At 33.2% G+C, this 17065-nt stretch overlaps 1 protein-coding gene across 1 annotated transcript in view; it reads right to left on the minus strand.

The window, feature by feature from the left end:
- Nrx-1 (Neurexin 1) overlaps positions 1-17065 on the minus strand; it is a 542497-nt gene that overhangs the window by 149218 nt on the left and 376214 nt on the right. Inside the window, exon 8 of the mRNA XM_085948211.1 lies at positions 8175-8201. Within this exon, the coding sequence (XP_085804337.1) occupies positions 8175-8201 (27 nt within the window). The remainder of the gene's footprint in view (positions 1-8174; positions 8202-17065) is intronic.

Here is a 17065-nt window from a genome sequence, read left to right on the forward strand (position 1 = left end):
GCATCCGCAACACGTGGCCGAGCCAGTCCAACGTCGCTTCTTCAGTCTTAGCGTAATGAGAGGCTGCTTGGTGCTTTCCCTTATCTCCTCGTTGCTGCTAAATAGGGCTCGAAATAGACCGGAGCGCACCGGAGCACCGTTCCTGTTCGTAAAATCGGTAAAATTATCGCTCCGTCTCGCGGAAAAAATAATTTGACCGCCTGAGCCTAGATATGACATACAATAGAAAATCTAACACACTTATTCTTATGAAATACACATACGATTTGATAACTTTTTCTTCTAACTATGCTAACTATCTGTTGATGTAGAAAACTGCCGAGCGCTCCGGTTCGTACACTTTTCCATTTCGAGCGCTGCTCCTAAAGTCATACCACCCACACCCAGTATCCGTCGCAAACAATAATCTAGTTCGACTTCAATATACATTTATAGGGTGTTCATCCAAAATTTTCGAATGCGATTTTACGCCAGATATATAATACGCTCGTATAATTGCGTTCATCCAAATTTAGTACATAAGCATCTCGCCGAACCCGAACACCTAATCCGTCCATTTTTGACAGATCGCAACTGACAGCCCGCGTTTGTTGATAATTGTCATAGGTTCTTGTTTTCTTCCGTATTTCATTGTGATTCAGTGTATTATTTTGATTATTGTCTAATGGTACTATCTATTTTACAATTGATTCTATAATTGGTGCTTATTTTATTCAATCATGAATGCTTTATTTAAAGGTAGTAAACTTTGCTTACGTAGATAAAGCTAATCTACAATGCCGCAAATTTCGTAAAAGAGGCGACGCTTTCAAATTTAAGAGTCTCGTTAGTAAATACACATCAGACGCAGATTCATGAAATCAAATAAATACAAGTAATATAATATTTTGAACAACTCAATTCACATGATTATGCTGGAATCGATTTATGCATAATAATTATATGGTAGGTAGGTATACTATCACGATAACCATTTACTTTCATTTGTTTATATTGTAATGATTATTTATTCAATAACGTTTATTCGGCATTCGGATTATCCGGCCATAATGTAGTATTAATCGAAAAATAAAAGAAATAATATGAAAGTAAATGTAATAGCGAGTTCAAAATATATGGACCACTAGGGATATCTAGCGGCAAAATGTGAGAAATTGTCATTTATTTGACAGTTAAGTGCCCATAGACATCAAAAACTGACCATAGAGAAAAAATATTTTTCTGTTTTAATATAAGGAATACTTGTTTCAAATAGGCGCGCATGTACAAACACCGTTATTTGAATAGAGCATAATGGAACACGGCGGCGCCCGTATATACAAATCCGAAGCTAAGTGGGTGAACACTCGACAAGTTTTATTACGGCAATAAACGGTTTCGGCGTAAGGTGAGACAGTCATAAACCATTCGGTTCGGCTTATTTCCATGGAAACCCTGTTAGTATAATACAATTTTCCGAATACTAATACATTTTTTTGTTTCATAATGAGTATTAATATAATTGAATTTAACCCTCAACACGGTATTTCAATTAATTTAATACTCTTTATACACTCTTCATCATCTTTACCCCAGTGCTGTTTTAAATTCAGTTCGCATTATCATTTAGTAAGGGGCCTTATTGATGAAATTGAATTGAACGTCTATTATTCTTAAGCGAATACTTCTATTAGCAAAATTAACTCAGGGAGTTATTTTTTTAAAAGACCTACGAATAAAGCTCGAGATAAAACCGACCAGGAGAGAATATAACAATACAAAAACACCGTTGTTTTACTTTCTACGATGTCTTTCCGAAAGTCCCAGTTTGAATTTACTTTTACAATGATTTAAAAAGGATTTTTTTCATTTCATAACGAAAGTAAGTAGTAACCATATTGTAAAATGGCTCATTTCGTAAAATTTTGACCCTAAATATTTTCAAAAGATTCAGAATTTCTTATTTCTTTCATTCGTCCACGATGGCCGAGCGGCATAAGCGTCGGCTTATAATGTCGCGGGTCCGGCGGCTCTCGTGGTGCAGTGCGTAAGGCACTGGCTTTCCACCCGAAAGTACTGGGACTGATCCCTGTGAGGACACAATATTTGAGTCGCCTAGACTCTAGAGTCATAACTTTACTCACTTATTCAAAAAATCCAGTTTTGAGATAATTAGAAGAAACGTAATGAACCCCATTGAATGAATATTAATGAATGAATTAGTCGATTTACATTTAAAAAAAATACTAATATTATATTTTAATACACCTAAGGCTGTAGATACACAACACACTATGAGAAATAGAGCTCACTGTTTGGTTTGGTTACGTTAGGTTATTATTCATTGACACAAGTCATGTGAATTATGACACCAACAGATTTGTCAACGATTTGAACATGGCTTAAAGTGACTTTTGATAGCCAACTATTTTCCTTTATGTAGATTAATGCCTTTGGAATATTGAACTAATGAAAAATTTGCAAAACGTGAGTTATGGCTCTAAGCGACTCGTTTATGTGATTTTCTGAAAGCCTGGGTGTTTGTGATTGTTCAAAATTACTAATAACCACATTGTGCAAAAAAACAAGGACATGGTAATTAATAATTCTAAAAAAAATAAATTTCGTGGGTCCCAAATTCGAATCCTGGTTCTGGAAAATACACATTGTTGTGGCTAACATCCATTTCTTGTAAACACAAAAATCTGTTAATACAAATCTCCACTTTGTGGAAGTCCATATGATCCTCTCAGGGCTAGGGATTGCAATACCGGTATTTCAAAACTGGTATTCCAGTATTTATTAATACCGAAATAACGGTTTTAAAAATTCAAAATACCGACATTTTCGGTATTAAGAAGCCACACTCGTTTACGTTTTTGACGATGAATTTAATGTTATTTCTTCATTAGTTTGTACTGTATTTCCTATTCAATTGACTGTATAAGTTATGTGCTGATAAAATGCAAAATATTGACTGAATCCAACACAGGTGAAATAACAAGAAAACACAATTCATTAAAAAATATACCGATTTATAAAAATGTATCGATAAATTAACATAGGTACTGATATTATTTCGAAATAAAAAACATCGGTGACAAATGTTCAATTATTCTTTTTATTATTATTACAAGTGTTGAATTGAACAAGCTTTTCCTGCAGCCGCGCTTATTTTTTTGGAAGCTTTAGTTGAAATTATCAATATATTAAAATTATTTGTAAAAATCAACAATTCGACAATATTGTGATTAATACATATTTTTAAATGTCACCATAATAAATGTAGGAAGGTAGGTTTCTTCTAAAACATAATGTTTTTAAAGAGATTGTAATAACCATATTCACTGATAACTAGGTCTACTTACGTTTTAACGAATACCGGTATTAATACCGGTATTCAATAAGAAATACCGAAAAACCGGTATTTATATTTTCATTCGGTATTGCAATCCTTACTAAGGATGAAACACGATGAAGTGGTAGTATAATATTGCCAAGTACTATTATAGAATAATATAAACATCGCCAACGCATTAATACGTTCTAGTTTAGTTATGTAGTTATGTTCTAGTAGACTTATATGTTGTTAACCGGTTCAAGTCGTTACGAATTTCATTAATCTTTACCAATGCCAATATGGCAATCGTCTACTATATATAATATTAATACAATATGGTGTTCATAATGGTATTGATAAACAACATTTATATGCATTTGTGTGGGATGTATGTATGTGGATATAGGTATGTATACTTGTGTGTATATATTATATTACATGGGTTTATTTGTGGATTTGTGATATTTAAAAAGATAATATATTATAAAAAGTAGCTATCATGACAATTGTAAGAATATTATTGAATATTAATTGTTTAACTAATAACTTTTAAAGACTGATATCATATCATAGATATACCTATTTCATTAGTTAACTCCATTAATTCTCAATACGTTACCATTTTCCCAGAATGGACGATTTTACACCTTTTGAGTATAGCATTTTTACAGCGTTTTTATTTGATCGTATTCTTGTTTGTCCGGTGGTTGTTTATCCAGTACAAATCTTGCAATCGATTTTTAAATAACTTCCCGGCTAGATAGACATTTGAAACTTTTAGAATATATCAGAACACGATGCCAATGCATTCTTTTAATACTCTTAGCTATTTTTAAGTAGAATTGAATTCATTTTCAGTTAATTCTGTTTTGTATGAAAAGTTATTTCGGAAGAAATCCGTAATCCAATCCACTATTATTGGTTGCTAAGGGGTGGTTTTTGTGGACGTTTTAAAACATTTTTTACAAACACTTCAACTATTCATAATTGGTTTGTTATATATTTTTTTATTGACTTAATATGTAGGTGATAAAGTTGTTACCTACTATATTGTATTGATTTGTTATATAAATTAGAGTTAATAATTGTATTCATTGCCAGTGTATATTTGCCTTTTGGTGAGTATAGTGCCTGAAGATGCCGAAAGGCGAAACCCCGGTCACAAAAAAGACTCATATGGAATAGTACAAAACTTAAATCTCTAAACGCCAAATCGTCTTATTCCCAAATGATTCGCATAAAACTGTATTTCATTGATAAGTAAAGCCTTGTTTTAAAACGATTTTATTCGTTTAGATTTGAGAAATAAAATAAAATGAATATATTATTAGAAATTTGGGATGAGCTTAGTACAAATTTAATACAACGGAAATCGATATACTACGGTAATGTAGAATGTAATACTCGAGTTAAAGCTCTCGCCTGCCAATCAGAGTTTAGTTATGAATTGTATAATATAAAATCGGTTTCGATTTGATGTCGGGATTATGGGACCTTTTTGTGGTGAAATTGAAACGAATTGGGGGCTTAAGGGAAAGCTCAAATTGCGAAACCTTATCACTTGGAGGACGTCACAAGTCCTACAGCGGTCACTAAATCAACCGATATTATTTAAAACAAAACGATAATGGCAAAAAAGTGGGTGTACCCAAATGGCGTTTTTAATGAGTTTTGTTGAAGTTGTAGTAAGTTTAAAAAATTTAAAAGTAAGAAAGAGTGGAATTTAATACTTTATTTTAAAGTCAGAGTTTTTGATAATTACTGCAGACATTTATTTTTATGTAAGAAACGTAATGGAGTGCCCACGGAAAATGTCAAAATCTTCGGATAAAAAATAAGCGATGAATACTTTTCATCTCATTCATACATTTTTACTTTTTACGTTTTAAATATTTTAGGTGCTTTAGATCGGCTTATTTTTCTTGTTCTTGACTCTTTATTATGGTAGTCATCGTTCCCTCTGATTCGTCTATTGTGTGTGCGGATAATAAACTTGAGTAAGCAGTAAATTTTGTAAAATAATGTATGTACGTGAATATTTATATAGTATTTTAGCTCGTTAATCTATACAACGATTGGAAGTACCCTACTAACAAGGACGTAATTATTTTGATATAAATTGCACAATCTTTTTAACGAATTTGAAGCTATTTTTGAGACTCCTTCATTAGAGGCTATATATATACTAACCACGGCTTTCTCTTAGGTATACTTACATACTGTAGGTAGTTTAAATCCTAGAAGATGTAAATATTTGGCCACGTATTTTTTTCGACTTATATCGTAAATGAGAACTCTGCCATTTTTGGTGTCCCTAAAAACTATCTTAGAAATCGGGAACATCAGTTGTCTGTTATCCCGAGGTGCAGAGTTAACACGTCAATGATTCTGTTTAATCAAATCGCGTCGGATGTTAAAATATTCCACTAACGTGAGGATGAATATTATAGGTGGGTATTATTTTATACACTGACGGATACTCAAGCAGTTGTCGCTGTGCAAAATGAACAAACTGAAAGCTTCAAAATCGAATCAGGTGTGAGACAAGGGGATGCGCTATCCACTATGGTATTTAACCTTGTGGTGCAATCCATAGCTCGTGAAACCAACATTAGAGGATGGATAGATAACAGTACAACGCAGATGTGCGCTTATACTGACGACATAGTAATTACAAGCAGATCCACACAGAGGATGATCGATCATGGTGGCACTATGAAAATAAAAGCAAAAAACGCTGGGCTGCAAATAAACCAGTCAAAAACTAAATATATGATCAGAACACGCGATAAGGTACCGCTGCAGAATATAGACATAGGACAGCATGCATATGAAGGGGTGGACATGTTTATGTATCTCGGATCTAGCCTAAATACCCAAAATAAGACAGCAGAGGAGATAAAAATCCGCCTTATCCCCGGGAATAAATGCTGGCATGCCTGCAAGCGACTGATGGGGTCGAAAATTCTAGCCCGAAGAAGTAAACTTCTAATTTATAAAACAATTATAAGACCAGTGGTCACTTATGACTGTGAGACTTGGCGCTTAACTCAAAACGAGGAAAACAAATTAGCTGTCTTCGAGCGCAAAATACTCCGCAAAATCTTTGGACCCACGTTGGAAAATGGGAACTACAGAATAAAAATGAATCACGAGTTGGAAGAGTTGATTGAACAGCAAACAACCATAAGATACTGTAAGTCCCAAAGACTACGATGGGCGGGACATGTGGAGAAAATGCCTGAAGTTAGAGCGCCAAGGATAATGACGAAGTGGCTACACCAACGGAAGAGACCCAGAGGCCGTCCAAGAAGAAGATGGGCTGACGCCGTAGAAGTGGACTGGCTTCATATAGGAAGACCCGGTAACTGGAGAAGTGTGGCGAGAGACCGGAGTGAGTGGAGAGCGGTTGTGGAGGAGGCCAAATCCCACCCCGGGATGTGGCGCCGTGGAAGAAGAAGAAGAAGTTAATTTATAAATTCTTAAAATAAGGTCCATTTAGCTCATTCGGTGTGCTTCCATGATAATTTTTATAATAATTTTTGTGCTTATTTACTTTTTATAGGTACTGTTTTTGTGATACTGCAGATGGGTAGCTTAGAGTCACAACTCACATTTTGCAATTTTATCATTTTTTAGTTGAATATACCAAGTGATTCTAATGGCATTAATCCATATAAAGAAAAATAGTTGGCTATCAAATGTCACTTTGAACCATGCGAACATCGTTGAAAAAGTTGACTGTTGGTGTCATAATGAATAGTGTGAGTTCTGTCATCAAGGCATTTTTAACCAATCAGGGAGCTCTATTTCTCATAATGTGCTGTGCGTATACAGCCTTAGAAGTATTAATTATAATATATAATATTTAAAAATTAATGTAAATCGACTCAGTCACTCGTTTATATTCAAAGGAGTTCAATACCTTTTTTCTAATTACAAAAAACAGCGCTCTGGTGGTTTTGTGCGATTACTTAAAAAATTCATTTTTTAGAATATATGAGTTATGACTCTAGGTAACTCATATATTTATTTCTTCTTTATACTGTTTTCATTAATACTATTGCTATTAATATGCTACTAATTAATACTAATACTTTAAAAAATCAGTGGTTACATTTTTGCTAAGTTTTTCGCATCTTCTTTTACACTAGTCCGCACCTCTGATTTTGGAAATCGCTGCTCTATCCCATTCTGATTTAATAGATAAACCGAACATAATTATTTCACATTTTCGTAGTTATGCTGTTATTTGAACTAAAATAGATACTATAATTAATCTCAATTTGATAATTATAAAGTATGGAGACTAAATTAGATTAACGTGACGAAATTCGATCTGTGAGAAGCTGTGGTATATTTAGTGACATTTCTCATTAGCTAATTTCATTAAGACGTTACCTAGTTCCATTATCTTCGACTAATGGTATTTTAATATGCGTACCTACTGAATGTATTAATAGATTATAAAGTATTTACTACGGGTTTTTACAACCAGTTTAAATATTCAACAAATTAAAAACATGTTTTTATACTTGCGCCTGTACATAGGTAATACGATTTTTACATTATGTTATTCTATTAAATTGCTCTATAAACAATAATTAACTGTATTCATTGTCAGTGTTTATTTGCCATTGGTGAGTGGGAATAGTGCCTGAGGATGCTGAAAGGCAAAACCCGGGTGGCAAAAGATGACCCAAATGGAATTGTATAAAAATCAAATATTTATTTTTCATTTGTAGATGTCAGTTGGGAGCCATGTAGGAAAAGGAAATCAAGCAAATATATTTTGACCTAAGTATATAATATTTTGAATAATATAACGAATTTAGTAATTAATATGACAACTTACCCTGCAGAAACTGGTGATTGAAGATATCTGTAATGAAAAAGAAAAATTCACATTAAATACAATATTTAAATTTAAGCAACATACCAATGATCATCTACAAACTAAATGCAACATATTCTTTCAAAAGATCGATCGATATAATCAGAAGAAAGTTGTTGGTACACATTCTTAATTAAATGGTAATATAATAATATGTTAAAATTAAAATTTATTCAAATTTTTTTATAATATTATGATCATTGATAAAAAAACTTATTGTGTTACATTTCAATGGTATAAAGTAACTAAATAGTTTAGCATTGGATTTATTGGGCATTCAACGATTGCAAATTTAATAACGTTAAAAAATATAAATTTATCTTTGAATTTGAAGAGATACGGATTATTATTAAAATACTTAAAAATGGTCATCATCCTTATTTAGACACTAGATGTCTCCAGTAAATCCAGAATATCATGTCACTCCTTCTTAAGAGCGTACTTCAGTGAAAAGGCAAATAATTTTCAACAGTAGGTGCGACGAAATTTCTCATACGTCGCCAATTGGAGACGGATAGTCGAGGTGTGCGCATGTCGATTTGTTTTGTCATGGCGTCGGATGAAAATATTCTTAAATCGTGTAAAGATGATTAAAAAACTTACGTACTTAAAACGTATGTACTTAAAAAAGAAAACATGTCAATGAATATAATATGTATTATTATTAGTTATATAACAACAAACTTTGGACGATGAAGACGCACCCGGCGCGTAATGACCAGGCGGCTGATCGATGTAATTAACGTGCATTTTAAAGGTGGTAATTAAAAAAACATTATCTAGTCAGCAGCGAATGGCGCATGTTGGATTTCTATGACAAATTATATTTCGTTCGGCACGCGTCATTTGCACAATCAGCGCATCGCCTAGCCACGATCTTTTTAGACCGTGCCTCAACTGAAGTATAGCCTTAAGTCATTTACAGATTGAGAAATATTTTCCGGCAAACAAATAAACAAATTGTGAAGATTGTTTCATCAAAAACATGTCTGTGAAAATGTTGTTTTGTACACAAAAAAAAACATATGTTCATTTTATCGGAAGTAACAGCGCGTGTTTTCGTTGAGTGTTGTTTTAATTTAAGCGCTTATTATTGCGCGCGGACTGTCCAAACTACGTTTAATTTGATGCTAATGTTTAGATACATTTGTGTACGTGTATTTGATGAGTGGAAAAACTTTACAAACGATAATTTACATCTATGTTTTATCTAGTACGGTATATCATTCTATAGTTTATAGTTTCATTGTATTAAAATGACCTATTTTTCAGAAAAAAATAATTATCAATGTGCCCATTGAACGATATTAAGCTGATATCATAGTTTACAATGGCAACTGCCAAACGGATTATTTCAACATTTTGAACGATAGAGAATTGAACAATCCGGAAAATACAGACAGATATTATGTTTTCACTGGTGCAAGTATGATAATTGTGGAAATAATACCCACTACCGCAAAACAGTGGATGGGGATGTACAAAAAACTGTCGACCAGTGAGACGGAACCAAATTGCTGTATATTATTTATAATAATAGCTGGTATAACTTTTTTAAAGTCTGACATTAATAATGATTATAAATTATTAATACCCATTGTTATATATTATGATTAGTAGATACTTAAATTAGTGTTATTTCTCATTATTAAACTCCATTAAATTCCCAATTGTGTTATTAGTGAGTAGTTATTTAATGATCTATTATTTCGGGTTTTGACGATTTATACTACTATTGAATGTATTATTAGTTTTTTTACAAACATTACATACATTTACATACATAATTTGTTTGTTATATTTTTAATTGTAATCCTTGACTTGATAGGTAGGTGATAAAGTTTTTACCTAATTTATTAATTGTATTAGTTAAAATTATTAACTGTATTTATTCAAATGGAATAGTACAAAACTAGATCCATTATAATTAAAATTGTTATCGTTTATTATTAAACTTATAAATGAATTGGGTATGTATAACTGAAATTCATTAAACCCACGATGGCCGCATGGCTTAAGCGCCGGTCTATATTGTCGAGGGTCCCAGGTTCGAATCCTGGGTCTAACAAGTACACATATTGTTTTTCAATTTGTTTAAGAGTTAGAGTATGAACCTGGTAGGTTGAGCAAGTGGCTGACATCCATTTGTCGTAAAAACAAATCTGTTAATACAAACCTCCACTCTGTGGAGGGCCCATTATGATCCTATTAGGATCGGATATGGTCGAAAGAATTTATTTTAGATGATAGTTATTTATTTTATTAATCCAATAATGAATGGATTATTAAAAGCTATTTTCAGAATGGTACAAATTTACTCGCCCATGGCTATTTCTAGAATCATTGCCAGAACATAAGAAATATCTTAATGGATATATTTATATAACTTTGAATAGGTACTCTGATAAGCACAGTTATCTATTTGAATGAGTGGATTATAAATTCGCATCTACTATTGTCAATGAGACGTGCAACGTTCGTGCACGGATGATTAGAACTGTATGAGTCAAGTTGTTTGTTAATCAGTCAGATATAATCTTCTACATCATTCTAAAAGCTACGTTTTCATCTAGTGATGATATCATTCGTGAACGTTTTTAACACAGAAGCGAATTAAAGCGTACTCCGTGAACGGGTTGGAGGTGAATTTTTTGTTGTTTGCGACTCGAATGACCTAATCAATCAGAACGAGACATGGAATGCAATTGACGCGAGAGCATATTACATAAGTGAAACTGAAAATAATTTTTAATAATAGGTGAAACGAAATTTAGCATTCGTCACCAATCGCCAAGCGGCATTCGAGGTAAGAGCACGACGATTTTTTTTGTGATGTCGCCGTAAGAATATATTCTTATATCGTGAGAAGATGATTAAAAAACGTTATGCCTGGACTCGAAAAAGAAAACATGCCAATGAATATACTATTATTACTAATAACATAACACTAAATGGACGCATGTTGAATTTTTATGACAAATTATGTTTCGTTCGGCACGCGTCATTAGCACAATCCGAGCGTCGCATAGTTATGATCTTTTTAGACCATGCCTTAGTAATAGCCTTACTCATAATTCATACGAATTATGTATTTTCAATAATAAAGAATCTAATATTTTTAAAACCTTGTGTATATTCAATGTTGAATAAAAAATAAAATAAAATCTCTACGTGGTGCTCAAACCGTGATTTAAATTATAAAATAATGTTTTTTGTGAAACTTATATGGGAACGCAATATGACAGCACAGGACGAAACGAAGTTTAGTACTTACATAATAAAAGAAAGATTATTACACAAGGTATTGATTTGTTAAAACTTCAGGCAAAAACGGGATGCTTAATTTTGTATTTTGTTATCTTTATATTTATATAGTAAACGTATATGCAATATTTAATTATCTGTGTTTTGGCATATATAAATTTTGGTAGATTTTGACACATTTAAGTTAATTCATAAATACTGCCTATTTTGTTTTCGCGCCAAGTCATTACGGCTCACGTGCCAATTCTGGCATACGTGCCGACTCGCTTCACCATCGCTGACTTGGCAGATAGCGTAAATAAATTACGGCAATAAACGTCGGCAAACAATCTGGAGGGTTGCGCAATGAAAGAGGTGAGGGGGAGGTAGCTGCTAACCCTCTCTTGCACAGTCATTTTCGCATCTCGCCTCTTTCCTCTTTGATCGAGAATATTCTCGACGTTAATGCATCTCAAACTTTCATCTCTGTTCAGCATTTGTTTAAAAATTCAAAACATTGCTATACTCAGTTATTATTTTTTATAAATTACATGAATTTAAGTATATGCAATATTATAATAATTGGTTCACAAAGTAATTTCTGCAAAACGGGTTTTTGTATGGCTGAATTGGTAGCTATATAAAAAATAATGTCTATTTTGGCGCATTAAAAATTGGCAGCCTGTTCTGACGTTTTGTTATAATATAACGTACGTTTGATATAGTGTTAATAATATAAATAATGATGCTCTATAATAAAATAAAGTTTTTGCATGTTTTATCTTGGTTATATTTATATCTAAAATTGTGTTGAAATTCTCAAAGTTTTTGACATATGCGGGTGATAACAGTACTTATTAATATTGCTACAGTGCAAAATAGCTTACAACTTATTTAATCTTTAGTCTTAGTAATATTGTTCGGTTATCAGGAATACAGCGGAAAACACATTTTGAAAATATCCGATATACTGGATTATTTGTTAGTTTGGGTTAGTTTAGGTTAGGTAAGGTTATATTAGGTTTGGTTAGGTTAACCTAACAAATAATCCAGTTTATCGGCTATTTTCAAAATGTGTTTTCCGCTGTATTCCTGATAACCGAACAGTACCATCTTTTCTTCTGCTTTACTTTCGTATATTTAAGTTCCTTCGATATAGAAAATGTTTTCTTTAACATATTGTAAACGGTTTCTTTACATTATTATTATAAGTACATCACTAACTGCCCAATAATTTTCTGTGTGCGAGATATAGAGTAATGTGAGACTTGCTATTTAGTAGATAATTTAATATTATGAGATTAATTTAATATGGAAAATTATTATCAAATATTACTATGTATACCAAAATTTAGTGTGCAAATTATAGACGAAATCAATTACATGAAATGCTACGTTCATGTATTTTGACAATCGTCTCTCATCGTGTAGGTAGCTGGTAGGCATTCATCAGAAATAACATTGAAAATTGTATTATTATTTTAGTTTAGACGACGTGTGGGGTTCGATCTGTGTTACCATTGTGGAGTTGTCGACGTGTCGTAGGTCATGGTGTTGAGGATGACGATGAAGAAGTCGAAGATGGATGCAGGAGAGAGTTATATTTGCGGCGTAAACAGTCGGTACAATAGTATGTTACAGTAGTTATGTTACAATACTTAATAAAATTATGATAATGTTCCGAGATCCGAATCTAGGTACAATGAGATGTTGTGCAAAGCGATATAGGGACTGCGATAGTAATGGACCAGGTACTTAGATTCGAGTGACATCGCCGATCAATTATTATTCGTTTTTTTTAACACCAAAGTAATATCTACCCACTATTATTTAGGAAGTAACTGTGTATATTAATCGACACAGCTACTAACTGTCATTTACGTCAATTGACATCCGAATAGCTGATTATTGTATAAAAAATATAGATATCGCCAGTGACGACCCTAGACAAAATGTCGCCCCTAGTCAGCGCCAAAATGACGCCCCATTTTACAACGTTTTTCTTAGCTCGTATTCTTATTTGACCGGTAGGTAGTTCTTTATCCAGTGGTTCTTTGTCCGATGTTTCTTTGTCCGGTAAAAATCTTGTAATAGATTTGTAACTAACTTCCCGACTAGCTAGACATTTGAAACTTTTAGAATATATTATCAAAACACGATGCCAATGCATTTCTTTAATACTTTTAGCCATCTTTAAGCAGAATTGAATTCATTTTCAGGTAATTCTGTTTTGTATAAAAAGTTATTTCGGAAGAAATCCGTAATCCAATCCACTATTATTGGTTGCTAGCAACTAAATTATTAATATACGTAAGTTACGATGGAAATCAATATGACATTTCAGTATTATTTCTATCAAGTACATTTTTTTTGATCGTTTATGCTAGTCAAGTCAAGTTTATACGATTCAACAGAAAATTTAAAAACGTTGTAAATAAAAAGTTATTTTTATCTTGTAATTATTTTATCATCCTTTTATGACCCCAATATTTCAGAAATGTGTTATATGGATGCATTAGTAACAAAATATATATCACTAAATCCAATTTAAATGCCATCTCTACTTCAATAAACAATATTGCGTGGCCACGGTTTCAGATACATTTGACATCGGAAGTAAACTAGATATCGCGAACACGACAAAAAAATACAGTCCCGTTAAACCTTTTATATTATTCTCCTCGATTTACCGCCCTTCAAGTAACTGCCGCCCCCAAGCGACGCTCAATATGCCTACCCCCACGGGACGTTACTGGATAATTTGAAACTACGGAAATACATATTAAAGAGTTTGTAATTCCGGTAATATATTTAATATCGCCGATTAATCGGCTGACACAGGTAAGAGTTGTTTATCGCCATAGACGTAAATATAAGAAATAGTTCGTTTGGATCATAGACGGATCGATAGCTTAGAAACCTAAGCACTCACTTGTAAAGAGAATGACGTGAGTTCAAGTCCCACTTTTTTGTAATTGAGGCATCTAATTCCAAAAAGCGATAAGTTCACATTTGGTCAAAATTGAGACAAAAATACGCACGTATTCTTTGTAAGTATAATTATTGAACATAATGTGTATTGATCTAAAAATTCCAAAAGGCGACAAAACCCTATGAAAAAAAAAAATTAAATCTCGATTTATTACAAAAAGCGCCAAGTCCGTGTTTCATATTATTTAAAGCTTGGTTGATTTCTCGCGTGTTTAAAAGGGAACGTTCAATATTGGAAATGGCGTCTCCCATGATGTGGCATCCAGTAAACTCATGACAGTGCCACGGAAATATGTGCCTTATGCGGATGCTTTGAGGTACAAGTAGCGCTACGTCCAATTTTATTTTGCCTATATTTATTACATTTAAGAGTTTATCGGCTGAAATAAATTGCACTTTGGTTCTAATTTCGACATAGAATACAACGGAAAAAATAATCTCAAGTTAAAACAAATAATTGAAGCTTGAAATATAAAAACGTTGTTTCCCGCAAATATCGAATTGTGGACTTGTCGTTTTTTGTAATTAGACGCCTCGATTATTTTTATGTTAAACGTATATAACAAGTATATACGTTTCTGAATTTTTCAAAATTGTGTTTTTTTGTAATATATGTATTATATTATGTAATACGATGATATTCGAGACCCAATTCCTATTGAGCAAACATACGTCGTTATAATATTGATCGAGAAAAGTAAACGTTTGCTAAATAATGCAAGACCGTTTGAATAACACTTTTTCGGTCGGACGACCCAATTCGAGGGCGTTTGAATTCGCTAATAGACCCAAAAGACCTTTATTTTAGGGCGCTATCGGCTCCCAGGCGAAATTCTACTCAAGCACCTTGTCAGACGAAGGTGCCTCAAGGGCGTATCTGAGCTTCAACGCCATTTAATACTTATTGTTATCTACTTATGTTCAACTGTATATAAAAGGATATGCGTGTTTCCGCAATTAAATTGAGCACATGAAACGCCACTGCATGGCGGTAGAGTGGCCACGTTTAGTTTTGGCGTTTCTGCAGGTGATTAAAAATATCTTATCAGGTTTTAAATTATAGCATTTTCATGCTTATAACATATCTTAAGACTTAACTTAATACCTACTGAAATAATTGACGTTTGTGGTTGGTTATAAATTTTAAAAATAGCGTAAACAATAATTACCTACTCATCATTCAGTGAATCAGCGCATCTATTCTATACACAAGACTGCTATAAGCCGCTATCGGCAGCTATCGAGGGTAGTTTTTCATTTTTTGTATCGAAGTATTAGGACCTACGAAATGGTCATTCCTATACGGACTCGCCGATCGCCGCATCCAAATATCTAAGCCAGGGATACTCAACTTTTTTATACCTACCGTCCACTTTTGTATCTCTGTTAGTAGTAAAATTTTCTAACCGCCCACCGGTTCCACAGTAATGGTGATTTATAAAGTAGGGAAGTAACTTTACTTTATAAAATTAATTATAAAGCAGAGTTACAGCAAGTTAAAGCATATAATAATAATTACTTACCAAATACTTTATGTCAGATTTCCGCTAAGTTTGGCAAAATAAATCTTTATAAAAAAACTTACTTAGGTACTGTAGTTAAATCTATCTTTTTATTTATACTTTGCATACATATAAGCATGAAGTCTGATAAAACTATATTTAATTAATTATATTATTAATGAGATCCCTGCTGCGAAACTAAATACTATTGGATATCTGGCTCAATTTTTGTGAGGAACAAACGAAGGTCTCCTCTTTCGGAAATATTCAGGCGATACAAATAGTATATTTTATGAAATTAAAATTTTCACGGGGAATTTTATGAAAACACAATGAAAATATTTTTAAAACCTCTACCGCCCACCATGGAAGCTGAAACGCCCACTAGTGGGCGGTAGGGACCCGGTTGACTACCCCTGAATTCTAAACGGTTGGAAGGTTACGTGCGACTGTCGCTAGGTAGATCTGCTCGGTCTTCATATGCAACACCAGATCGCTTTTCTTGGAAGGTTTGATTTATGGCTGTGCGGCAGACGAGGCGAGTTTAGATGTGAGAGCCGGCTTAGTGTTAAATAATCGATGCGATGCGTCGAAGAGGCACTTAAAATGGATGCGACAGATACTCTTGATATTACTAAAAAACCCTACAGAATTTGTTATTGTGGCCAAGTGGTGCTAGAAGAACGATCTACATACTGTATATCTGACATTGAAAATCGCGTAGTGTCTAATTTTGGGCCAATAGTAATGACGCGAGCCTTTGCTTGCTCAATGCAATGGTTCTGAAGAATAGAATGAAAAGAAGGACTGAGTAAAGTAAGTATTTTTTTTTGTGTTTTTTTAAGACGTAACTTTACCCCACCGATGCAAAATTCTCAGCACGTCATTCAATTAGCGGAGATGTTACCCTGCGGACTTTCAGACATGTTTTTTTATAGCAGGCAGGTAGCTTGTTCCTGGCTTGATCGCTTTATCCTTCGATTTTCTTTTTAACATCATACAAAACGGGCCGAAGTTGAGTTTTATGAGTTATTGGGCCTCAGAGTGGGCACTGTTACATAAAATAAAAGATAAAACTTTTCGGCCTGGAGTGTGATTTTATGTACATTTTTTGTG

Source organism: Rhyacophila brunnea, unplaced genomic scaffold (assembly GCF_057557595.1).
Source record: "Rhyacophila brunnea isolate RB1 unplaced genomic scaffold, BYU_Rbru_1.0 scaffold_20, whole genome shotgun sequence".
Taxonomy (NCBI): domain Eukaryota; kingdom Metazoa; phylum Arthropoda; class Insecta; order Trichoptera; family Rhyacophilidae; genus Rhyacophila; species Rhyacophila brunnea.